The following is a 25288-nucleotide window of genomic DNA, read 5'->3' on the forward strand; positions in this document are numbered from 1 at the left end:
ACTCAAGAGGACCAGTCTGATTGGTTACCCGTCTTTGGTGAGGAGGCCCATGGTTGGCACAGGGGGTATGAGCTCCAGTTTGCCCATGTTCCAGCTGGGTGTGTAAACACAGTCCTCTGGCAGCTTGATGGGCATCATACACTGACTGGGCAGCATCTTCAGCGGAGCAAACATGGAGCAGCCCGTGAATGCCTTGCACGCCTCTGACTTATAAACAAACGAGAAGTCCTGGAGGTATAATGTGGGAAGAGAATGAAAATAAGCCACTAACACTTCAGCAAGTCTAAGCTAAGAAAAAGTATTGAAGCAGACACCAGCATGAATAGACAGTGTCAGTCTTATCCCCCACCCCCCCTAAAAAAAAACAATCTTGCACTTGTATTTTCCTACAAGCACCGGCTTGGATAACCTCGGAGGGAAAAATGTACTTAACTGCAAGTCATTCTGGATAAGAGTACCTGCTAAATGACTAAAATGTAGAACTTCCACGCTAGGCTGAAGTGTTCAAAGGCCAATTAAAGGCCCGGTGCAGTTAAAAATGAGATTTTACTGTGCTTAAAGAAATATTTCCACACAAGGTTAAAATAATACTGTGAAAATGATAATGTAAGAGCTGTTTGAAAAGACCACCTGGAAATTCTGCCCGTTTTGGTGGGATGAAGTTTTGGCATGCCTGGCGACATCAAGTTAAATAGACCAAAAACAAAGAGCATTTCAAACCTCTGCTAATAAAGGCTATTTTTCAGGTTACATATCCCTCCCATTATACTCATCCAATTAGGCCCCACACTCCGACCACTCCCAGACAGTACTAAGAAAATTCTTGCTTGAGAAATTGCTCTTTGCTTAGAAGCCATGAAGTGCTTTGAAAGGCTGGTCATGGCTCACATCAACACCATTATCCCAGGAACATTAGACCGACTCCAATTTGCATACCGCCCTAACAGATCCACAGATGATGCAATCTCTATTGCACTCCACACTGCCCTTTCCCACCTGGACAAAAGGAAAACCTATGTGAGAATGCTATTCATTGACTACAACTCAAAGTTCAACACCATAGTGCCCTCAAAGCTCATCAATAAGCTAAGAACCCTGGGACTAAACACCTCCCTCTGCAACTGGATCCAATACTTCCTGACGGGCCACCCCCGGGTGGTAAGGGTAGGCAACAACATATCTGCCACGCTGATCCTCAACACAGGGGCCCCTCAAGGGTGCGTGCTCAGTCCCCTTCTGTTCTCCCTGTTCACCCATGACTGCATGGCCAGGCACGACTCCAACACCATCATTAAGTTTGCCAATGACAACAGTGGTAGGCCTGATCACCGACAATGATGAGACAGCCTATAGGGAGGTCAGAGACCAGACCGTGTGGTGCAAGGACAACAACCTCTCCCTCAACGTGATCAAGACAAAAGGAGATGATTGTGGACTACAGGAAAAGGAGGACCAAGCACGCCCCCATTCTCATCAATGGGGCTGTAGTGGAGCAGGTTGAGAGCTTCAAGTTCTTAACTTGTTCTCACATCAACAAACTAACATGGTCCAAGCACACCAAGACAGTCGTGAAGAGGGCATGACAAAACCTATTCCCCCTCATGAGACTGAAAAGATTTGGCATGGGTCCTCAGATCCTCAAAAGGTTCTACAGCTGCACCATCGAGAGCATCTGGTTGCATCACTGCCTGGTATGGCAACTGCTCAGCTTCTGACAGCAAGGCACTACAGAGGATAGTGCGTACGGCCCAGTACACCACTGGGGAAAAGCTTCTGCCATCCAGGACCTCTATACCAGGCAGTGTCAGAGGAAGGACCTAAAAATTGTCAAAGACTCCAGCCACCTTAGCCATAGACGGTTCTCTCTGCTACCGCACAGCAAGCAGTCCCGGAGCACCAAGTCTAGGTCCAAGGATCTTCTAAACAGCTTCTACCCCCAAGCCAGAAGACCCCTGAACATCTAATCAAATGGATACCAAGACTATTTGCATTGCTCCCCCCTCTTCTACACTGCAGCTACTCTGTTGTCATCTATGCCAGTCACTTTAATAACTCTACATATTACCTCGACACTGGTGCCCTCGCACATTGACCTTGTACCAGTACACACTGTATATAGGCCCGCATTTCACTGTTATGTCTATAGCTGTTGTATTCGGCACATGTGACAAATACAATTTTATTAGATTTTTTACCATTTCAATTGAAAACAATAACAGTAAGGTACTTAATTATCACCCAGAAATGATTTGATATCAAGATGAAAATGGCTGCATTGGGCCTTTAAGTTACCTTGATCTCAGAGGGCTTGGGGCTGCAGAAGCCTTCCTCCACCTCCATCTTGTAGTGGCTGCTAAACTGGCTCCCATCCAGCAGAGTGAGGCCCACCCCGGCCTCCAGGCCACCGTAGTCCTTGCCCCCAGTGTTCATGGGGGAGTAGCCCATGATGTGCTGCTCTAGGGAGGGAGGGGTGGGGAACATCTTGTGCAGGTCAGCTGAGCCTGGGGACAGGAAGGTGAACGGGGGAATCACCCTATTGTTTGGTAAATTAATGTAGGATACAGTGATGACCTAAAGAGGAACTTTAGGGAAGGAATTGCAGAAAGGGAACATACTTATGCAGGACAGAGGGTCCAGATTTGATGTTTTGTGTTCCTTACTGCCAAACTTGTCTCCATGAACTCCTGCTCTCCTGGATCCAGGCTGCTGGGGACAGAACATTTAGAATGTTTTAAACAGGCTTTGATCAAAACATGTAGAGATATTTTTTAAGACTTTACACAATGTTCTGTTAGCAAAGTATCAACGGGAGATATGGAAACAGACAAAAGGATATGTAACCCAAACAATGTCCCCCCAATGTAGATGAGAACTACAGTGCCTTCAGTAAGTATTCATACACCTCTTAATTTATTCCACATTGTTGTTATAGCCCGAATTCAAAACTGGAGTAAAAAAATAATTCCCACCCATCTACACACAATTTCCCATGACAAAGTAAACAAATGTTTTGAGAAATTTTTGTAAATTTCATTTAAATAAGTATTCACACCCCAGTCAATACTTTGTAGAAGCACCTTTGGCAGCATTTACAGCTTTGAGTCGTCATGGGTATGTCTGTATCCGCTTTGCACATCTAGATTTGGGGATTTTCTCCCATTCTTCCTTGCAGATTTTCTCAAGCTCTGTTGAGTTAGATTGGGAGCAGCAGTGGACAGCAATCTTCAAGTCATTCCACAGATTGTCAATGAGATTCAAGTCTGGGCTTTGGCTGGGCAACTCAAGGATTTTCACATTCTTGTTCTGAAGCCAATCCAGCCTTGCTTTGGCTGTATGCTTGGAGTCGTTGTCCCGTTGGAAGGTAAATCTTTGCCACAGTCTAAGGTTGTTTGCACTATAAAGCAGGTTCTTATCAAGTATTTACCTGTATTTGGCTCCATTCATTCTCCCCCCCCCCCCCCCTCTATTCTTAGTCTTCCAGTCCCTGCCGCTGAAAAGCATCCCCATAACATGACGCTGACACCACCATGCTTCACAGTAGGGATGGTGTTAGATGTGTGATGAGCTGTGCTTGGTTTTCTCCAGACATTGCGCTTTGCATTCAGGCAAAATAGTAAATGTTTTGCTTCATCGGACCACATTATATTTTGCCTTATGCTCAGTCTTTCACATGCCTTTTTTCATGCCTTGTGCTGTCATGTGCCTTTTTCCTCAGGAGAGGCTTCTGTCTGGTCACTCTTCTATAAAGCCTAGATTGCTGAAAGGCTGTATAGACTGTAGAGACCGATGTCCTTCTGGCAGGTTCTCCCATCTCAGCCAAGGAACTCGTAGTTCTGTCAGAGTGTTCATTGGGTTCTTCGTCACCTCCCTGACCAAGGTACTTCTTGCCGGGTTGCTCAGTTTGGTCAGACAGCCAGCTCTAGCCAGAGTCTGGGTAGTTCCAATTTTTCAACACTCTAGAAATGATTTTATACCCTTGCCTAATCACAATTCTGTCTCTACGACATCTACCGACAGTTGATTCAACTTAATTGTGTAGTATCAGTTCTTACATGCACGGTCAACTGTGGGACCTTATATAGACAGGTGTGTTTCTTTCTAAAAATCAACTGAATTGGCCATAGGTGGACTCCAATCAAGTTGTGGTAACATCAAGGATGATCAAAGGAAATTTGATGCGCCTGAGCTCAATTTGGACTGTCATAGCAAAGGAGTCCATTTAATTTTCAATAAATGTGCTAAAATCTCTAAAAACACATTTTAATTTTGTCAGTATGGGGTAGTGTGTGTAGATGGGCAAGAATTTGTATTGAATCTATTTTGACTTCAGGCTGTAGCACAACAAAATGTGGATTAAGTCAAAGGGTATGAATACTTTCTAGAGGCACTGTATACTCTACTGACCGCTAGCTCGTCTTCATCTGAGTTGAAGAGGTTGTCCAGGTCGTTGATGGACACAGCCAGGTCTGTCTCATGGATAAGGCTGGTGGAGGGTACAGGCTTTCCACCAGCTGCACCCTGACCATCTGCACACACACAGAGAAAGACAAACAAAGGAAGTCCCCTCAGTAACCACTCTGGATGACCATTTTATTGACATTCCAATCTTTTATAGTTTTACAGGAGTGATTAAAACAAAGTCTTCAACAAGAAGGAAATGCTCACCATCTGCTGAGGTTCCACTGCCATCGTCACCCTAAGAGAAACAAACACCAGCATAAAACGTGTTATTCTCTTGGCATCTGCTACATCAGTGGTTCCCAACCAGGGGTACTAAGACCACTGGGGGTACTTGAGAAGACTCATGAGACCATAAGCTTACTGGTAAAATGCACGAGAGAGTACTTCAAGGGGTACTACGGGCAAAGCAAAATTCAGTTGGTGGTACAGTAAGCAAAAAAGGTTGGGAACCACTGTGCTACAGCATCCCATAAGCAAAGGCGTAGTATACACGTCAGTCAACTGAACTAACAAATCCTACCACATTAGGTAAGATTAGGAAAAGTGTATAGGGATAACTATGGAATTAATTATTAGAAACTCATGTTTGATACTCACCTTGTGTCTCTTGCTGGTCTCTCTGTCCGAGCCAGGTTTGTCCTTCTTGTCAGTGAAAGTGAACTCCTCGTCTCCCTCCACGAAGGCGTAGGGGTCTGGCTCCTCCTCCTGATCTTCGTCAGCCATGGCAGCCACCAGGTGGCTGTTCCTCCTCTGGGTGTAGGTCCTCACCAGGTCTTCAGATACCTTCAGAGGCCTGCCAGAGCCAGACATCAATCTGAGAGGAGACAATGTTACATAAATGATCAGTAATCATGTGAAAGGAGGGGAAACTGCATATATAATGCTCCAAGTGGATGTACACAGAGAGAGAGAGGGAGAAACCAAATATCTATCATAGCCACTCATCACCTTGGTGCTTATAGTAAGGTTTATCATTAAATGTTGAAAGAGAGGGGTAGTGTACTCACTCTGTGACAGAGACAATGTTCTCCTGCCCTCCTTCCCCGGAATCATCCTGTAGTTTGTCCACAGGCAACAGTGGTGTGAAGAAGTTGGAGGTCTTCTTCCGTGGCAGGTTGAAGTATTTCCAGGGGTTGTGGGCCGAGTCTTCGTTGGGGTTGATGGCTGATCCCACATAGACAGTGGGTTCCAGGGAATCAGGGTAGGCAGGTGGGAAAGGCAGAGGCAGGGGCTCCAGGTGGGGCTCGTCAGGCGAGGTCTTTTGGGGAAGCAGGCAGGGCTCGGAGGAGGGGGGGTAGAAGTGTTGGTGGATGGGCGTGGAGGAGCTCTTCATGGCCCCAGGGTCTTCTTCCCCGCGCTCGCAGGGGTGGGGACTGAGAGGAGGGGGCTGGGGGGAGCCGGCCAGGTCTTGGAGGGGTCTGTGGGTGTGCAACATGGGGGCTTTGGAAGGGGCCGTGTCCACGTGGTGCAGGCTGGGGTAGGGGCCCTCATCCTGGGTTCTCATACACAGCCTCTGGGGCTCCATGGCCTGCTCCTCAAACACATAGCTGCGGTGGTGGAAGGGTGTCTGGGGCCTCTTCTGCTGCTTCTCCCCCTTCTCCAGCTTCTCGCCCAGCTTGTGTTTGGGCAGCAGCTGTGAGGGCTGGCCCACCGACGGGGGGTTTCCTGAGGTGCTGCCTGATCGTTGCTTCTGGTTTTTATGCCTGGGGTAAAGAGAGAAATTATTTAAATAGCAATTTACTGAATGTTCACTTCCAAGGTGTCTGTGATTAAAACAAATCCCCTAAAGCATGCATTCTCAAACTGGGGATGTGATTATTCTTTTTTTTTACATTTTCAGACAGTCCATTTATATTTTCCAACGGGGCTATACACAAGGTTTTTTCCCCTCGCTTGAGTAGCCTTGTTTCACTGACAAAAACTAAATTAAACCATCTAGTGTTCAGCGAAATAACACCAATGTAAAATACAGGTAGCCTAGTCAAATAATTAACATCCAAACACATTAAACATTACTCTCTCGTGGGAATTCTACTAACGGTCCGTATGTAGCCAAATGTAGCTGCTGCTCTTTCCGTTTGCTCCAAAATGGATGAATGGTAAAAAAAAAAAAAGAAGCAGCAAGGCCCGCATCCATAGAGACACATACCAGCTCTACTGGTAGTACTGCTACTACCAGCAGTACTACACCTGCACCTGTCGACGACAAGTTGTTCTGCTTCCATAGACACACATACCAACTCTACTGGTAGTACTGCTACTACCAGCAGTACTACACCTGCACCTGTCGACGACAAGTTGTTCTGCTTCCACGAGCACATCCAATGCTAGCATTAGTAATTCTACATTTGTTGTTAACCAAGCTAGCATGGACACTGACAGTTGTGAATCTGATGCAGCCGAAGAGCTACTGCCCCCTTACCCGGGAAAGCACCTTACAGACAGGGACGATGGACCATCGAAGAGGCGCAAATCCGATGATAACTACATCGATTTGGGGTTCACTTATATTGGGAGCAGTGCCTTTCCTCAGCCAGTGTGTTATAGGTGCAAAGGTACTCTCACAACTCGATGAAACCTTCACTCTTGCGCAGACATTTAGAAACAAAAACATGCCAATTTAAAAAATAAGCCACGGGAGTTAGAGAATTAAGATGACTTTCAAGTAGTAAGACACATATAAAAGCAACAGATACCATTAATAAGGAGCTAGAAGCGTCTTATATGGTGAGCTACCGAGTGGCTAGGACAGGCAAGCCCCATACTATTGTGGAGGACTTTATTCTTCCTGCTGCCGCAGATATGGCTAGGGGAAAAGGCCCCAAAAAACTATACTAACAATGCCTTCATCAAACACTGTTTCACGATGCATCAGCATCATGGCAGGAGATGTTTTGAAACAATTACTGCTACGCATACAAGCCAGTGAATTGTGTGTGTTACAGCTGGATGAGCCAACAAACGTGGCAGGCCTGGCACAGCTCCTGGTATATGGTGTTTATGGGGGGTCAATTAAGGAAGACCTCTTCTGCAAACCACTGGAAATTATTTTTTAAAGTACTGGAGAGCTTTGTGACATCAAATGGACTTTGGTGGTCAAGATGAGTTGGTATCTGTACTGATGGCGCAAAAGCCATGACAGGGAGACATAGTGGAGTGGTAACGTGCGTGTAAGCATTTGGGTACACTGCAGCATCCACCGAGAGGCTCTTGCTGCCAAAGGAATGTCTGACAGCTTGAGATATGTTTTGGACACTACAGTGAAAATTGAGGCTATGATTAAGAAGTTGGAGCTCCTCTCTGTCTGCATTAACAAGGACAACAGACAGGTCTTTCCATCATTGTATGATTTGTGCAAATGAACTCAAGCTTACGGACAATGTCAAATGTGATATACAGTGGCTTGCAAAAATATTCACCCCCCTTGGCATTTTTCCTATTTTGGTGCCTTACAAACTGGAATTAAAATAGATTTGGGGGGGGTTGGATCATTTGATTTACACAACACTTTGAAGATGCAAAATATATATTTTTATTGTGAAACAAGAAATAAGACAAAAAAACTGAACTTGAGCATGCATAACTATTCACCCCCCCAAAGTCAATAATTTGTAGAGCCACCTTTGCAGCAATTACAGCCGCAAGTCTCTTGGGGTGCCAATAAGCTTGGCACATCTAGCCACTGGGATTTTTTTCCCATTCTTCAAGGCAAAACTGCTGCAGCTCCTTCAAGTTGGATGGGTTCCGCTGGTGTACAGCAATGTTTAAGTCATAGCACAGATTCTCAATTGGATTGAGGTCTGAACTTTGACTGGGCCATTCCAAGACATTTGATGTTTCCCCTTAAACCACCCGAGTGTTGCTTTAGCAGTATGCTTAGGGTTATTGTCCTACTGGAAGATGAACCTCTGTCCCAGTCTCAAATCTCTGGAAGACAAACAGGTTTCCTTAAAGAATTTCCCTGTATTTAGTGCCATCCATCATTCCTTCAAATTTGACCAGTTTCCCCATCCCCACAGCATGCTGCTGCCACCACCATGCTTCACTGTGGGGATGGTGTTTTCCTTGATGGCCAAAAAGCTCAATTTTAGTCTCATCTGACCAGAGTACCTTCTTCCATATGTTTGAGGAGTCTCCCACAAGCCTTTTTGCGAACACCAACATGTGTTTGCTTATTTTGACTTTAAGCAATGGCTTTTTCTGGCCACTCTTCCGTAAAGCCCAGCTCTGTGGATTGTACGGCTTAAAGTGGCCCTATGGATAGATACTCCAATCTCCGCTGTGGAGCTTTGCAGGTCCTTCATGGTTATCTTTCGTCTCTTTGTTGCACCTCTGATTAATGCCCTCCTTGCCTGGTCCGTGAATTTTGGTGGGCAGCCCTCTCTTGGCATGCTTGTTGTGGTGTCATATTCTTTCCATATTTTAATAATGGATTTAATGGTGCTCTGTGGGATGTTCAAAGTTTATTCTAATATTTTTTTATAACCCTACCCTGATCTGTACTTCTTCACAACTTTGTCCCTGCCCTGTTTGTAGAGCTTCTTGGTCTTCATAGTGCCACTTGCTTAGTGGTGTTGCAGACTCTGGGGCCTTTCAGAACAGGTGTATTTTTACTGAGATCATGTGACAGATCATGTGACATTTAAATAAAGTCCACCTGTGTGCAATCTAACTAATTATGTGACTTCTGAAGGTAATTGGTTGCTCCAGATCTTATTTATGGTCTTCATAGCAAAGGGAGTGAATACATATGCATGCACCACTTTTTCGTGTTTTGGATTTTTTTCCATTTCACTTCACCAATTTTGCATCTGTCCATTACATGAAATCCAAATAAAAATCATTGTAAATTACAGGTTGTAATGCAACAAAATTGGAAAAACACCAAGGGGGATGAATACTTTTGCAAGGTACTGTAGCGAAGCACCTGAGTGAGTAGGGTGTGCAATTACGCGGGTACTTTCCCGAAACAGGTGACAAAAACAACTGGATTCGTTATCCTTTTCATGCCCTGCCTCCAGTCCACTTTCCGATATCTGAACAAGAGAGCCCCGTCGAAATTGCAACAAGTGGTTCTGTGAATAAATTAATTTAATCAGAAGCCACTTGCAGATTTCTGCGCTCAAAGTAACTTGCCTTGGCAAAACGCGCTGTTAAGACACTGATTCCCTCTGCAACCATGTACCTATGTGAGAGTGGATTCTCAGCCCTCACTAGCATGACAACTAAATACAGACACAGACTGTGTGTGGAAAATTATTTAAGACACTCTCTAATACAACCCAACATTGCAAAGGCATGTGCATCCCTTCAAGCACACCCTTCTCATCAACCTGTGTTGAGTTATTCACAATTTTCGATGAACAAATAAAGTTTTATATGTAAGATGACTAAATAAAGAGCAAAATTATATTTAAAATATTGTGGTACTAATAAGAGCTCTTTGTCACTTCCCACAAGCCGGGTTGTGAAAAACTCACTCGTTCTTATGTTTAATAAATGTATCGTATAGTGTGTGTGTGGCAGGCTTACAATGATGGCAACAACAACAACAAAACATTTGAGAACGCGCTGACCCTGGTGCTAGAGGGGGTACGCAGCTGGAGGTTGAATGTTTGAAGGGGTACGGGACTATAAACAATTTGGGAACCACTGCCCTAAAGGACTCTGGTGAGTTATGGGGGGAAATTATCAGCCTAAAACACGTGTAAAATATGGCCCACAGGCCAGATCTGGCCCATGACAATTCTCTCCAGCTTTCACAATGATTTGGGTTGTCAATTCATTTTGGCCCGCTTCCATACCGCACACGACGTGCTGCACTACAAGTCCCAGCAAGCACTGCCAACTTGTTGAGCGCCAAAGGCAGTGCATTGCCACACACACCTCCTCCCAGACTCAGGAGCCAGCCAGACATCTTCGTGTCAAAAAGCTATTAGATTAAGGATTCACACAGAGTATAAATTACTACTAAAGGACACACGCAAGTATAAATTAGTTAACAGTTGAGTCATCTACTTTATGAAATTACAGCCCGATGTGCTTGCACATCAACTCAACATCAATTGCGCTGTCCCGTTTTTAGCACGTAGCGGAGGAAAGTACACAGGAAGTCCTCCTAGGCTACTAAAATGTTGCAGTCTGGCTTCGGTTTTGAAGCTTGACCATGAATAACCCACCCCCCCCAAAAAAAAACACTACTAGGGTTTTACTAGGGTCGCAGCATATTAGCCAATGCACATCTGCAAGCATAGGATGGACAAATATTATTTATCTTGTTTCGTGTTAAATTGCTATATACACAGCACCCCATGGTCAATATTTACATTTTTAAAGGCGCATATTTTTTCCAATAAAACAAATGCCAGTGTGGGTTGCAGTTGTATGCACGTTATATTCTAAAAACAAACATACTATTTCTGGCCTGTAAATTATTTTTATTCAATATGGCCCGTGTGGTGATTGAGTTAGACAATCCTGGCCTACAACAACCCCCACCGTTATAAACATGAACCACAGTACCTTGAGCAGTTGCAGTGTGCCCTATGCGAGAACTCCACAAAATCCCACACTCCTGTTTTGTCCCCCTCCTCCTCCTCACAGGTACCATTGGTCAATGTAGCAAACTTCCTCCTGACAAAGAACCAGACAAACAGAGCTCAGCAGACAGACTCCTTCAATAGACCAGTAGTATACGAATCAGTAGGGTGATTTGACTTGTAGTGTACGTACTTGTTCTGGGCCCGGTTGGTAGTGCACTCCTGCCACACGCTCTCCACCACCTGGGCAGCCAGCCTGCGGGGGATCTTGCTGCCGTGGATACCGCTGCTGTTGGAGCTGAAACCATCCACTGTCGAGCAGAGCTTCAACCACCTCTGTGCTGCCTGAGAATCTACATGGGAAAAGAAAGTAACACTTACGTGATAATGACCGAGAAGCCGGTGTTTGGAAGAGATATATATATATATATATATATATATATATATATATAGGCACAGGTGTTAGTCCCGCGAAGAAGTTGAGGGCCGGCAAACCGTGACAATATAGTCACCAAACACTGGCATGGGGCCTCCCAAACACATTCTGGGGCCTCCCGAGTGTGGCAGCGGTCTAAGGCACTGATCAGTGCTCAAGGCGTCACTACAGATCCGAGTTCAATCAAGGGCTGTGTCGCAGCCAGCCGCAACCAGGGGGAGGGGGGGGGTTTGGCCTCCATGCCCACTGGCTTCGTGTCGCCAGCTGTATGGTGTTTCCTCCGACACAAACGGTGCGGCTGGCTTCCAGGTTAAGCAAGCAGTGTGTCAAGAAGCAGTGCAGCTTGGCTGGCTCACGTTTTTTGGAGGACGCATGGCTCTCAAACTTCGCCTCTCTCGAGTCCACACGGGAGTTGCAACAACCGGATAAGACTAACTACCAATTGGATATAACGAAATTGGGGATAAAAGGGGGGGGGGGGGGTAGCAAAAAAAACAACTTTGTTTTGATGTATTTAGTCATACTATTTCATCTTTCCACAAGATGTAGTCCTGACACAAATCTAGGGTTGCTACCCAAGCCGGCTAGTCATTCGTTCTATCGGTTCGGTTGCCAGAGACATAACCCAGTCGTTAAGTCTTTTTGTTCTAAATCTAAGGACGCGACTCGGGCGTTCGTTCTAAATGTTCCGTTGCCATTGTAACAGTATAGCTTCCGCCCCTCTCTTCGCCCCAACCTGGGCTCGAACCAGGAACCCTCCGCACACATCAACTGCCCCCCACAAAGCATTGTTTCGCATCGCTCCACAAAAACAGCGGCCCTTGCAGAGCAAGGGGAATAACTACTTCAAGGTCTCAGAGCGAGTGACGTTACCGATTGAAACACTATTAGCGCGCACCCCTCTAACTAGCTAGCTATTTCACATCGGTTACACCATGATGGCTGACAACGTTCTTATCCCTTACTTGCTAGTCAGCCAACTTCAACTAACAGTCATGTCAAACAGTTTTTTGGGGGATACATTCATAACAATGAGCTAATGATGCACGATTTCACCTGGCATTGGCTCTCTCGCCAGACCACTGTTGAGAAGAGATAGCCAAATACACAGCGAACACAATCACTTCAAACTGGAGCAGGAATGACAGCAAACTAGCTGCATTATGTATTTTCCGATTGACATTTCTTTGGGTGGGTGTGTAAATATAACACATATACATAAACACACAAAAATATTGCTGATTTATGATTTCGACTGACTGAGAAAAGCTGCCAATCTGTCTGCCTAGTCCCAACTCCAGAAACGCTCATTACTATGGGGACAGCAGGAGATCGAATTTCAACATTGAAACAATTTTGCAAATGTCAGAGATAGACAGCAAAGTTAATACAAATCTCCGCAGTTGAAAACCAAATGTTAGTCGAAAAGAAATGGGAGATAATGTCTAGATGGTTTTTAGTGTAGATCTAGTATATACATTGTCTGGCTGGGCTGATGAGACTGGATTGCACAGTCAGATGGTACAGAGTAAATAGGCATTTCAACTTCAGATTTAGACAGCGGTAACTTGTGGAATAGACATTGGCTGAAATGCGGTTTTAACCAAATCAGCATCCAGGATTAGGCCTACCCGTAGTATAAATGAATATAATACTCAGTATTAATGTACACTACTTACTTGTCAAAATAATCAGTAAGCCATTGTGCTTCTACATCTGCATTGCTTGCTCTTGGGGGTTTTAGGTAGAGTATCTATATAAGCACTTTGTGACAAGTGTTGAAATTTGATTGATTGAACTTGAATGCATCAATGTTAAATAATTCAAAAGATGGACACTGAACCCAGACAGCTACACTTGCAGAGTTTGTGGTCCTAATAGACTAATTAGTAAATGGTAAGGCTACCTGTTTGGGCCTCCTCCGGTGATGTGGGAGGGGTAAGGGTGACAGAGGACATGGCAGGGTCTCTGTGGGCCCCCAGGCCCTCACACAGGACGGGTGAGGGGTTGGCTGATCCCTGTGGGGCCAGTGCAGGGAGGTCTGACTGGGGCACCAGTACTAGACAAGCAGGGTACACCATCCTAACTCCAGCTGGAACAGATCAGCATAACACATTTAGTCAGTGAGTCTCCATCAGAAAAACACACACAACTGCATTGCCACATACTAACCATTAGAATAACATCCACACTGGACAACACACAACTGTAGCAACAACCTCCATCTTACCAACAAGGACCTCCACGGCTGCTAGTGAGTCGTCCTCCCAGTCTGCATCCTCCATCTTGTCCTCTGGGCGGTCCTTGGAGCTGGGGCTGATGGGATAGAACTGCCTCCACTCCTCAATAAGTTTCTGGGTGGGGTGGTCAGACATCTTGAAGGACTGGCCCGTGACCGTTCCGTTCAGACCGTATGGACTCAAGATGACTGTGGAAGGGAGAGAGGGGACAGGAAGTGTGAGGTCAGCACAGGTCAAAATAGAGTCTTGACTAGAGGTAAATTAATTATGACAGCAGAGAGCAAGACTATGCTTTAATTATAAACACTACTGCATTGCCTTTGATATAAAAAAGAAAAACCTATGGACATTCTAGTATCTAACCAATGGCAGGTAGATCAACGGTTGTCTCAATAGGATATGGCTGGGTGACCAGGATATAGCTGGGTGACCAGGCCATGCCTGGTTAGACCCACCTTGCAGGGGGCTGGCATTTTGTTGTGCCAGGCTCAGATGTTCTTCACCTAGCCTCTGGACAGGCTGGTGCTGGGCAATCTCCACGCTGGTGCACACGTTACTGTCCCCGTGCAGGAAAAAGGTGAACGCACACGACAAGTGCTCACTGCAGAGGGGATGGAAAAACAGTTTTTCTCAGATCAATCTGGAAATACACTGCTCAAAAAAATAAAGGGAACACTAAAATAACACATTCTAGATCTGAATGAATTAAATATTCCTATGAAATTCTTTTTTCTTTACATAGTTGAATGTGCGGACAACAAAATCACAAAAATTATCAATGGAAATCAAATTTATCAACCCATGGAGGTCTGGATTTGGAGTCACACTCAAAATTAAAGTGGAAAAACACATTACAGGCTGATCCAACTTTGATGTAACGTCCTTAAAACAAGTCAAAATGAGTCTCAGTAGTGTGTGTGTGGCCTCCACGTGCCTGCCTCCCTACAACGCCTGGGCATGCTCCTGATGAGGTGGCCGATGGTCTCCTGAGGGATCTCCTCCCAGACCTGGACTAAAGCATCCGCCAACTCCTGGACAGTCTGTGCTGCAACGTGGCGTTAGTGGATGGAGCGAGACATGATGTCCCAGATGTGCTCAATTGGATTCAGGTCTGGGGAACGGGCAGGCCAGTCCATAGCATCAATGCCTTCCTCTTGCAGGAACTGCTGACACACTCCAGCCACATGAGGTCTAGCATTGTCTTGCATTAGGAGGAACCCAGGGCCAATCGCACCAGCATATGGTCTCACAAGGGGTCTGAGGATCTCATCTCAGTACCTAATGGAGGTCAGGCTACCTCTGGCGAGCACATGGAGGGCTGTGCGGCCCCCCAAAGAAATGCCACCCCACGACTGACCTACCGCCAAACCGGTCATGCTGGAGGATGTTGCAGGCAGCAGAACATTCTCCACGGCGTCTCCAGACTGTCACGTCTGTCACATGGGCTCAGTGTGAACCTGCTTTCATCTGTGAAGAGCACAGGGCGCCAGTGGCGAATTTGCCAATCTTGGTGTTCTCTGGTAAATGCCAAATGTCCTGCACGGTGTTGGGCTGTAAGCACAACCCCCACCTGTGGACGTCGGGCCCTCATACCACCCTCATGGAGTCTGTTTCTGACCGTTTGAGCAGACACATGGACATTTGTGGCCTGCTGGAGGTAATTTTGCAGGGCTCTGGCAGTGCTCCTCCTTGCATAAAGGCAGAGGTAGCGGTCCTGCTGCTGGGTTGTTGCCCTCCTACGGCCTCCTCCACATCTCCTGATGTACTGGCCTGTCTCCTGGTAGCGCCTCCATGCTTTAGACACTACGCTGACAGACACAGCAAACCTTCTTGCCACAGCTCGCATGGATGTGCCATCCTGGATGAGCTGCACTACCTGAGCCACTTGTGTGGGTTGTAGACTCCGTCTCATGCTACCACAAGAGTGAAAGCACCGCCAGCATTCAAAAGTGACCAAAACAACAGCCAGGAAGCATAGGAACTGAGAAGTGGTCTGTGGTCAACACCTGCAGAACCACTCCTTTATTGGGGGTGTCTTGCCAAATGCCTATAATTTCCACCTGTCCAACAGCATGTGGAATTTATTGTCAATCAGTGTTGCTTCCTAAGTGGACAGTTTGATTTCACAGAAGTGTGATTGACTTGGAGTTACATTGTGCAGTGTATAATGGTCGGTACGATATTCCTTAGAGAAGCAATCCGAGTGAAACATCAAAAGATTCAATGTCTTATGAGATACAGAAAAATAACAGAAAGTTATATTATTTATTGTCAATTGGATTAACTGGTACCAGGACAAATGACAGGTTTCATAAACGCAAAAGAATGCGCAATTAAACGGAGTTGAACAGGGAGGTGTATACTACAGCCAAATGAAAACTACAGTCCTTCTCCCTGAGGCTCACCCATGTTATACGTGCACTGAACAGCTAACAGTAAACGTAGTGATTAAAAACCCAAACTATTCCCATTTGTTTTTCCTCTATGGAAAAGGAGCTTAGGTGGTGGGTGTGGCAGGGGGGTATGGCAATGGACGTGGTCGGCACTGAAATTCTCTACACAATTTCCTGCAATTCTACCATTTCTCCATGGAGCGATGATCATTTTTTGAAGTTTAAAAGCTAATTTCGTGCTATACTACATATTCTGCAATGGAGCGAAGAGAAAATGTTATAGTTTTAAAGCTAATTTACTGCAGTTATATGCATTTTGCTATGGCTAATGCGGTGTTCTTATGCTCAAAACAAAATCAATACTGTTAAATTCATTGTTTTTGGAATGATCAATTCTCCCTGATTGACAAGCTTTTATTTTGGTGATTGTAGTACTCAAAGCTTATTATAAAAAAATATATCTACACTGCGCTTTGTAAAGTATTCTGACCCTTGAAGGTCCCCAAGAACACAGTGGCCTCCATTCTTAAATGGAAGATGTTTAGAACCACCAAGACTCTTCGAAGAGCTGGCCGCCCAGCCAAACTGAGCAATCGGGGGAGAAGGGCGTTGGTCGGGGAGGTAACAAACAACCGATGTTCACTCTGACAGAGCTCCAGAGTCCCTCTGTGGAGATGGGAGAAACTTCCAGAAAGACAATCATCTCTGTAGCACTCCACCAATCCGGCCTTTATGGTAGAGTGGCCAGGCGGAAGCCACTCCTCAGAAAAAGGCACATGGCACCTAAAGACTCTCAGACCATGAGAAACAAGATTCTCTGGTCTGATGAAACCAAGATTGAACTCTTTGGCCTGAATGCCAAGCGTCAAGTCTGGAGGAAACCTGGCACCATCCCTATGGTGAAGCATGGCGGCAGCATCATGTTTTTCAGCGGCAGGGACTGGGATACTACTCAGGATCAAGTGAAAGATGAACGGATCCAAGTTCAGAGAGAACCTCAATGTAAACCTGCTCCAGAGCGCTCAGGACCTCAGACTGGGGTGAAGGTTCACCTTCCAACAGGACAACAACGCTGAGCACATAGCCAAGACAACGCAGGAGTGGCTTCGTGACAAGTCTCTGAATGTCCTTGAGTGGCCCTGCCAGAGCCCAGACTTGAACCCGATTGAACATCTCTGGAGAGACCTGAAAATAGCTGTTCACTGACGCTCCCCATCCAACCTGACAGAGCTTGAGAGGATCTGCAGAGAAGAATGGGAGAAACTCCCCAAATACAGGTGTGCCAAGCTTATAGTGTCATACCCAAGAAGATTCTAGGCTGTAATTGCTGCCAACGGTGCTTCAACAAAGTACTGAGTAAAGGGTCTGAATACTTTTGTAAATGTTTATGGTTGTTATTAAATTAGCGAAAACATCTAGAAACAGGTTTTTAATTTGTCATTATGGGGTAGTAGTAGTGTGTAGATTGAAGAGGAATTGCTTTTATTTAATCAATCAATCAATTATTTAATCAATCAAAACAAGTCAAGGGGTCTGAATACTTTCCCAAGGCACTGTAGGTCTATTATCTTTTCTACATACCTTCTCTCTGGTTTTATAGTCACTTTAGTATACACAACGTGGTTTTCATCTCAAAATGTAATTAATCTACTTTGGATTTAGGCAGCCGTCAAGGATTACAACAGCAGAAACCTTTCCAGTCAAGTCATTAAACAAACCTTGATTTGCTATAAGGTTGAATCAAAGATGGGAATGTTGGCACGAGAAGGCACCTGACAGGGTTACCATTTTCAAACAAATCTTTACAATCAAAACTTTTACAGTCTGTGTCACATAGATAGCAGCTACATTACTTTGCTGAAAGGATAACAGTCTCAACATACCAGAAATACACCAGTCACATATAAATTGAAGACTATATGACAGGCTATTGGTCTGATCCTAGAGCAACAGGACCATGTCTGCACCACAGAAAAAGCTGATTGTCCATGAATGGGTCAGAGGATGGGTGTGAGGGTTGAGAGAAAAGGAGAGCAGGGAAGGGAGTAAGGACCGGAGTGGCAACAACATTCCTCACATATTTGTTGTGCACTTCTATGTCATTAAAATATACCTCCAGGTGCCAATGCCTGCTTACTGTGAGGAAAGTTATCAGTGAGGCCTGAGCCCTGGCCTTCAACCAGCATGGATAAGACAGAATATTATTTTAGTTAAAAGTGCTACTCCAAATTCCTTAAATAGGCCTTGTTAAAAATAGACTATTATGAAATTGAAATGTTAAACAAGGCTTTATTTCCTCACGAGTGCTGCACAGCCAAACGGCTAAACATACCAAAACAGTTCTTGTTGACATGGTTGGTGTAAAACCACAGTGCAGACTCAGCATGTTCCAAAGACAGCCCTGTTTACCAGACAGAGAGTACAGGCGACAGTGAGACCGCTGGATCTCACTCACACCCCCACCCACTCTCATTTTCACCAAGTCCAAGCAGGCACTGCTCTGCTTCAACACCCACTTGTAGATGTCTTCATCCAGAACATTGGAGGCCAAGGGGCCAATTCTCAAACACTTCACACCCGTAAACACATCGTGACACCTTAACCCCCCAGTGAACATGCATTGCAATCACCTCAATTCTATCTCACTCTCCCGTGTGTATGAGGTGGGGGCTCTGAAATTAACAGAGCAAAACGGAAATGCTTAAAACAGAAGAACTGCTTGAATTACTAGGGCAGGCAAAACAGACAGGGCTCAAATTAGCTCCTCAGGACACTCCAGGATTCCCCCAGGACCCATTCAAGTGCAGGGGGAAGCCAAAACTGTGATGTCATTCCCCTTAAAGAACCAGTCGGGCACACGTTTTCCTCTAGGCAAGACGAAGTCTATGCCCCTTCATCGGTGATTGGTCAAGAGTAGCGATTCTTCAATAAATTATGTCGCCATTCAAGGAGAGACTACTCATTTTTATGCACATTTTTACATTGACAAATACTGCACCAAACATCTTTGATGTAAAACTGGGCGACTAAAATTATCTCTGCAAAAACGTCAAAATTAATGACGGATTAATACCGACAATTTTGAGGAGGTGTATACTGGCTACGTCGTCTCAAAATGGACAAACAGTACTATTGACGTTTTTTTCTAGATTTTGAAGAGAAGATATTTTAAGGGAGTATGCAAGCACACTTGTTTGGTTGGCCTAGCCAAACTGAAGCATGCTCACGCATAACAGGGCAAGAATTAATACAGTATGCATGTCTACTCTCAGCAGCAGAACAAAAACAATCTGCTGCTTGTTCAGTCTGAGACAGGCATAGACTCCCTAATCTTTCCAAATTAACTTAATGGCAGTGTTGTAGTTTTTTGGGAAATCGATCAAATAATCTGTGCAGGCTGACTCACGTGAACAAGTATACATTCACCTGTACTGACAAATACTCTACGGACAACAGGAACAGGAAACTCTAGACATCCAAGTAATCCAGCCGGGCTATTAACAGAAAAGAATACTGAAGCGGACATGAACTATACACATGCTACCTTTGAAGAGCCAAGTGTCCTAGGTGGATTTCAATGAATCCATCTATACAATTTACCTCAGGGTTTCTTTCAAGAATAAACCATAAGGGACAAAAGTGTCAGATAGGGAGTAAATTACAAAGTGTCTACATTTATATGGCCTGTGTTAGAAAGCACACGCCCGAACATCAAGTAAGAGGAAAACGGCTGAATTTCACAACAGACACCAATGCATGTCATTAACAACTGATTGGCATCCACTCAATTTACTGTAGGTAAATTGTATCCAACCAATTTACTTTTCTTGACAGACATTTTAATCCAGTGCAATGCATTTCTAAAATCAATAAGGAAGTACACTGATCAGGATGACTCGTTGACCTGCTGTATACATTTACTAGAAACAGTCAACAGAGCACTCTGCAATACTGATGAAGATATCAATGCACTGGTTACAGAAGGGGATAATTATGGGGACTCTTACCTCTTATTGACGGGCTTCTCATCCTTCTCGTAGGGCTTGACAAACCACTTGCCAATACGGACAAAGCTGCGGTTCATGAGGCAACGCTCCAACAGGTTATGGACAGCTTTGAACAGGAGTGTACGGCACTCATAGGACAAGCCACTCTCCCACTCGCCGTCCTCCTCACCTGAGCCAGGAAGAGAGAAAAGACAGTTAGATACCTGCTGAATGCTCCATCAACATCACAACTGTAAACAAGAACTCAAGAATTGGTAGTGTTACTTTTTGCCATGGGTTCAAACACTTCAGAAAAAAGATAGGATGGGAATGTTTGACCATCTGCCAATGTTTACAATAAAACGTAACATTATGCAACCATGTAAATAATATGTTAAAGGGAAACTCCACTCAAAAACAGAAGTCAAGCGGTCTCGCCTTCAAGATATTTGACATTCAAGAATCAAAGTGCTACCACCCACATCATCATGAAGATAATTTTGTTGTTGTTTTGCTTTGTCAGTGGCAAGGCCTATAAGATCTAGCCACCAGGCAGCCCCTTAGCTCCCTACAGGGTAAAGCTAACTACTTTAACAGGAGCCGCGACCTCAATGAAAAAGCTGATGGGAGATAGAATTTAAGCGTTCATATGACAGGTATCGTGATGTGCAAACCCATTCCCAACAACAGGCAGAACTCAAAACTGTAGGCCCAACATGTAAACTACTTGCATGCTTTCAGTCATTGAAGTGTGTCAGGCTGTGGACTACTGTGGGTCCTCAACTGAGCAGTGTCTCTCCCCATTTGCATGACACTTGCAGCCCCTCTCCCAAGTGTCAACTGAGAGTTCATCCTAACTCCAATGCTATGTGAGCAACAAGCAACCCTTCCTGTGGCAGAGGCTAGCCCTTACTTGACAGCTCGTGGTGGATGAGCTCGGCGAAGCTGGGGTCATCCCCCCACCAGAAGAGCCAGAGCTCGCGGCGACCCGGGGTGTGGTGCCTTCGCCACACGCTTAGCACATCGGCCGCAAGGCACCGGCTGAAGCTGCACAGGATGGGGTCCTCCTCCGTCACAGGGAACAGGATGGGCGAGGAAGTGGGCCCCTGCCACACAAAACGCCGCCATTTTATCCCAGTCAGGTCAGCCTGGGGGACAGGGTGAGAAAAAAAAGAGCTGAGACAGAGGCCCAATCCCAAATAAACACTACACCCTGTGCACTTGTAGAGATTTGAGAAGATTTGACAGGTGCAAAGAATATGGTACTAGCTCCACCTTGCCATCTGATAGGCTAGGTGGAAGTTTCACCATATTGCTTATACCAACCAAATACTTTCAGATCTCCAAAAGTGCATAGGGTCAATTTGGGATTAGCCCAGAGAGAGGCTGCAAGCCCGCTGAATGCAAAGCAGTGCAGTAGTAGCCTGACAACTTTAACAACTGCACTATCCAATCAGTGTGAAGCACCTCCAAATACAAAATGTAAAGGAATGCACCTGTTCCTTCTGTGCAACCTAACCTTCCAACTCATTAGTCTTCAGAGTTCAAAGGGTGGGAAATCCCTTTCTATCAAAGTATTTAGTGCCAATGGATATTTCCTAGAATTCCTTTGAATGCTATGCAACACATTTGCCAGAGAAATAATATAGTACCAATTCAAAATATGACAAGATATTTATTTTATCCTAGTTTCAATAAAATATAAAGTTTCAGAATCACTTAAACTATTTGTTGTTTTTGTCACATTGCTTTGCTTTATCTTGGCCATCCCGCAGTTGTAAATGAGAACTTGTTCTCAACTGGCCTACCTGGTTAAATAATGGTGAAATAAAATAACTAGTAGACTATAGTTGATATTATGTACACTTATCTGGGTACCCTGCTTAAAAGTTCTATCCATAAGGGAGTAGTACCACATAATACTACAATGAGGACGTGTAACACGCAGTAGAATCGAGTTGTAGTTGACAGCATTGGCAATAGGAATGCTCACTGAAGAAAACAATACTGTAGACATAATCATAGGCTGACTCATGATATTGTTGGCCTAAAAAGTTAGCCATAACTAGCTAGCTACCTAGCCAAGCATCAAGTTGTAAACAAACAAGGAACACTATGACTAGTTGCTAACTAGTTGGATATATCCAATTGCAGTCAAATACATAGCTAATGGTGCTGATGTGACGAATAATAAACAAATCTCACAATGACAGACATCACAAAACAAACTGAACCTAGCAAGCCAGTTAGCCAACATTAGCTAAATTAGCTAGCTAGTGAGCGACATGATTATAGGTAACTAAGTATTTTTGTTGTTTTTTAATCTGGGAACTTCAGTTGCTATAAACTAACATATCAACCAATATTAATGTTAGCTAGCTAACGTTAGCGCACTTGCAAAATTGCATTAGCCAGCAATCTAGAACAGGCCTTGACGCCTCCAGAGTCAGCTGTAGTCAAGCGGTTTAGCTTGCTGACTGGCTAGCCAAAATGGCTTTCTGGCCTCAGTTTGAGCTAGCTAACGTTAGCATGCTAACAGCGAGTTTAATCACTTACCAGGCAAAATAGGTTGGAGTGGCAGTCCTCCAAACTGGCCCCGTTTGGTACAAAACATGAACTCATCCTCACAGAGTGGTTGAACAATCCATCGTCTCAGTTACAAAGAGCAGCAATATTCAGCTAAGTTTTAATCTATTTAATCTGGATAGAGTATTTAGTCAAATACCCCATAAAACTAAGATGCTAACTGGCTAGTTATTTATACAACCGGTTGATGATGGCTAGCCACTACGCTAGCTAAACAATATCGCTGTCTTGATAGCCAGCTAACACAACTAGTTAGCTTTCTACGCTAACAAATTCATCAACCCCACTTCGAGCCCGTTTTCTTACTTTACTACACAATGCGTTTAATAAAATATATACACGAACCATACCACAACCTCACCATAAAGTGATCTACTAGTAATCTTAAACAATTTCAGAGCAAAGAAACTCTCCCCTCCTTCCGAGTTTCGCTAGCTAACATAGCCAACTCAGACTAAATAAAACAGTTAGCTAACACCACCCTTCTATTCCACATAGTCGCCGGAATCCGATAAAACTATAAAAACTTTCACTCAAATACTGAAATCATGATGTAAATGTCCAGTAAGGTTAAGCATTTGCGTTCACTGATTCTCGGGTCCGGCAGGTTTCCATTTGAATTCATGGATTGAATTCTTTAATGGCGGCCAGGAGGACAACTCTGCCTCCCAACTCCCATTGGCCAATGTGTGGTAACGGGGAAAAAAGGGGGGGGTTGTCAAACTATAACTGATGGCTCGTCGCTGAGTTTACTGATCAAACCAGTGAGATATTTGTATCAGGCAAATCTCAGCCTATAATGATCAGCACGCTTTCAGGCTCCAGTCAGCTATAATCTAAAACAACTGCATTGTATTATTAGCTGCCATTATAGCAAGCCTTTTGGAGTTTTCCCTGGCAATTAGAAAAAATATATAATATATATATATATATATATATATATATATATATATATATATATATATATATTAGATGAAACATTTCTAGGTATACCCTTGTACTGAATACCTAGAAGGGATAGATATATAGATACAATATAAATCTGTTTTTATAAATAACACCTACTACTATCAATAACATACAGTGGCTATTTCTATATCAATTTTGTGTGCATCCTAGATATGGGTGCTGCTGCCAACTAGAATATATGGGAAATATATGGGAAGGTGAGATAAGGAATACCTGGGAGAATGCGATGAGAATGCTGACCTTGAGTTTGTCTGTCAAACAGGGAAACTCTAATGCTCTGTGCTTAATGGAAATAGTAAAAACATAACCTCTCATCCTGGCCCAAGCCAGTCCAGAGGCTGCACCTGAACATCGCAGGTAACCCTCCTCAAGACACATAGGTCTTAAGTAATTTATCAGATGCTCTTATCCAGTGGTGTAAAGTACTTAAGTCAAAATACTTTAAAGTGCTACTTAAGTAGTTTTTTGGGGTATCTGTACTTTACGATTTATATTGACAACTTTTACTTCACTACATTCCTACAGAAAACATTGTACTTTTTACTCCGTACATTTTCCCTGACAAACCAAAGTACTCGTTACATTTTGAATGCTTAGCAGGACAGGGAAATTGTGAAATTGACACACTTATCAAGAGAACACGTGGTCATCGCTACTGCCTATGGTCTGGTGAACTCACGAAACACAAATGCATCTTTTGTAAATAATGTCTGAGTGTTGGAGTGTGACCCTGTCTATCCGTAACATTTCTAGGTATACCTGCTTTGCTTAATTTAAGGAATTTTAAATGATTTATACTTTTAACACTTAAGTATATTTGAGCAATTACATTTACTTTTGATATCTAAGTATATGTGAGCAATTACATTTACTTTTGATACTTAAGTATATTTAAAACCAAATAAGTACTTTTTTAAAGTACTATTTTACTGGGTGACTTTCACTTTTACTTGAGTAACTTTCTGTTAGGGTATCTATACTTTTACTCAAGTATGACAATTGGGTACTTTTTCCACTACTGCTCTTATCCAGAGCGATTTACCGCTGCAATTAGGGTTGCTCAAGGGCACAGAGAATAGTTTTTCACCAAGTCGGCATGGGAATTCAAATACCAACCAGAACATCAATACATCCACTTTTCATCTAATAAAATCTTCAATACATTTGAAAAAGCAAAAGATCAAACTGATTAATTTCACAAAATATAATATGGTTCATTATGAGTCTCAAATAAAGTGTCTGTATCACTGTTTTTATCTGGCAAAATCCAAACAAGTGCACCTAGTCATGCAGTACCACTTATCACCGTGTGGCAGTAGCACCAGTAAGATACATGTATTTTTTACAGAAATTGGCAGCAGCCACCCCTCCTGGCTCTCAGACTGGCTACTGCTGGTTTAGAGGGGATAGTAGCATAGAAGACATCCTCTTCCACAGTGAAGATGACGTCAAATAATTCATACATGAGGTTGTTGACACTGGCAAATATTATTCAAGGAGAGCTGGTACAACAGGCTGGAATGCTGAGTTACTTGAACTGGCCATATTTACTTTATGCCAAGATTGACCACGCAGCACAATATAATCTAGGCAGTATACAAACCAGATGAGATTTAACACTTTTTAAAGTCTACACTACCAGTCAAAAGTTTTAGAACACCTACTCATTCAAGTAAAA

General features: G+C 44.0%; 1 protein-coding gene across 2 annotated transcripts in view; it reads right to left on the reverse strand.

Annotated features, from left to right (window-relative positions):
- LOC110503988 (mediator of RNA polymerase II transcription subunit 13-like) overlaps window positions 1-23339 on the reverse strand; it is a 34594-nt gene extending 11255 nt beyond the window's left edge. The window contains exons 1-15 of one of the 2 annotated variants that reach the window (XM_036961322.1): window positions 22612-23339; window positions 20969-21203; window positions 20077-20245; window positions 14132-14277; window positions 13667-13864; window positions 13343-13528; window positions 11194-11353; window positions 10984-11094; window positions 5469-6164; window positions 5059-5275; window positions 4666-4696; window positions 4405-4526; window positions 2616-2703; window positions 2293-2501; window positions 29-228 (exon numbers count right to left, since the gene is read on the reverse strand). In XM_036961322.1, coding sequence (XP_036817217.1) covers window positions 29-228; window positions 2293-2501; window positions 2616-2703; window positions 4405-4526; window positions 4666-4696; window positions 5059-5275; window positions 5469-6164; window positions 10984-11094; window positions 11194-11353; window positions 13343-13528; window positions 13667-13864; window positions 14132-14277; window positions 20077-20245; window positions 20969-21203; window positions 22612-22677 — 2834 coding nt within the window. In that variant the 5' untranslated portion in view covers window positions 22678-23339. Of the gene's footprint in view, window positions 1-28; window positions 229-2292; window positions 2502-2615; window positions 2707-4404; window positions 4527-4665; window positions 4697-5058; window positions 5276-5468; window positions 6165-10983; window positions 11095-11193; window positions 11354-13342; window positions 13529-13666; window positions 13865-14131; window positions 14278-20076; window positions 20246-20968; window positions 21204-22611 lie in introns of both variants that reach the window. The other variant, XM_036961321.1, reaches the window with a different exon arrangement.
- Between the last annotated feature and the right edge of the window lie 1949 nt (window positions 23340-25288).

Source organism: Oncorhynchus mykiss, chromosome 24 (assembly GCF_013265735.2).
Source record: "Oncorhynchus mykiss isolate Arlee chromosome 24, USDA_OmykA_1.1, whole genome shotgun sequence".
NCBI classification, from domain to species: Eukaryota; Metazoa; Chordata; class Actinopteri; order Salmoniformes; family Salmonidae; genus Oncorhynchus; species Oncorhynchus mykiss.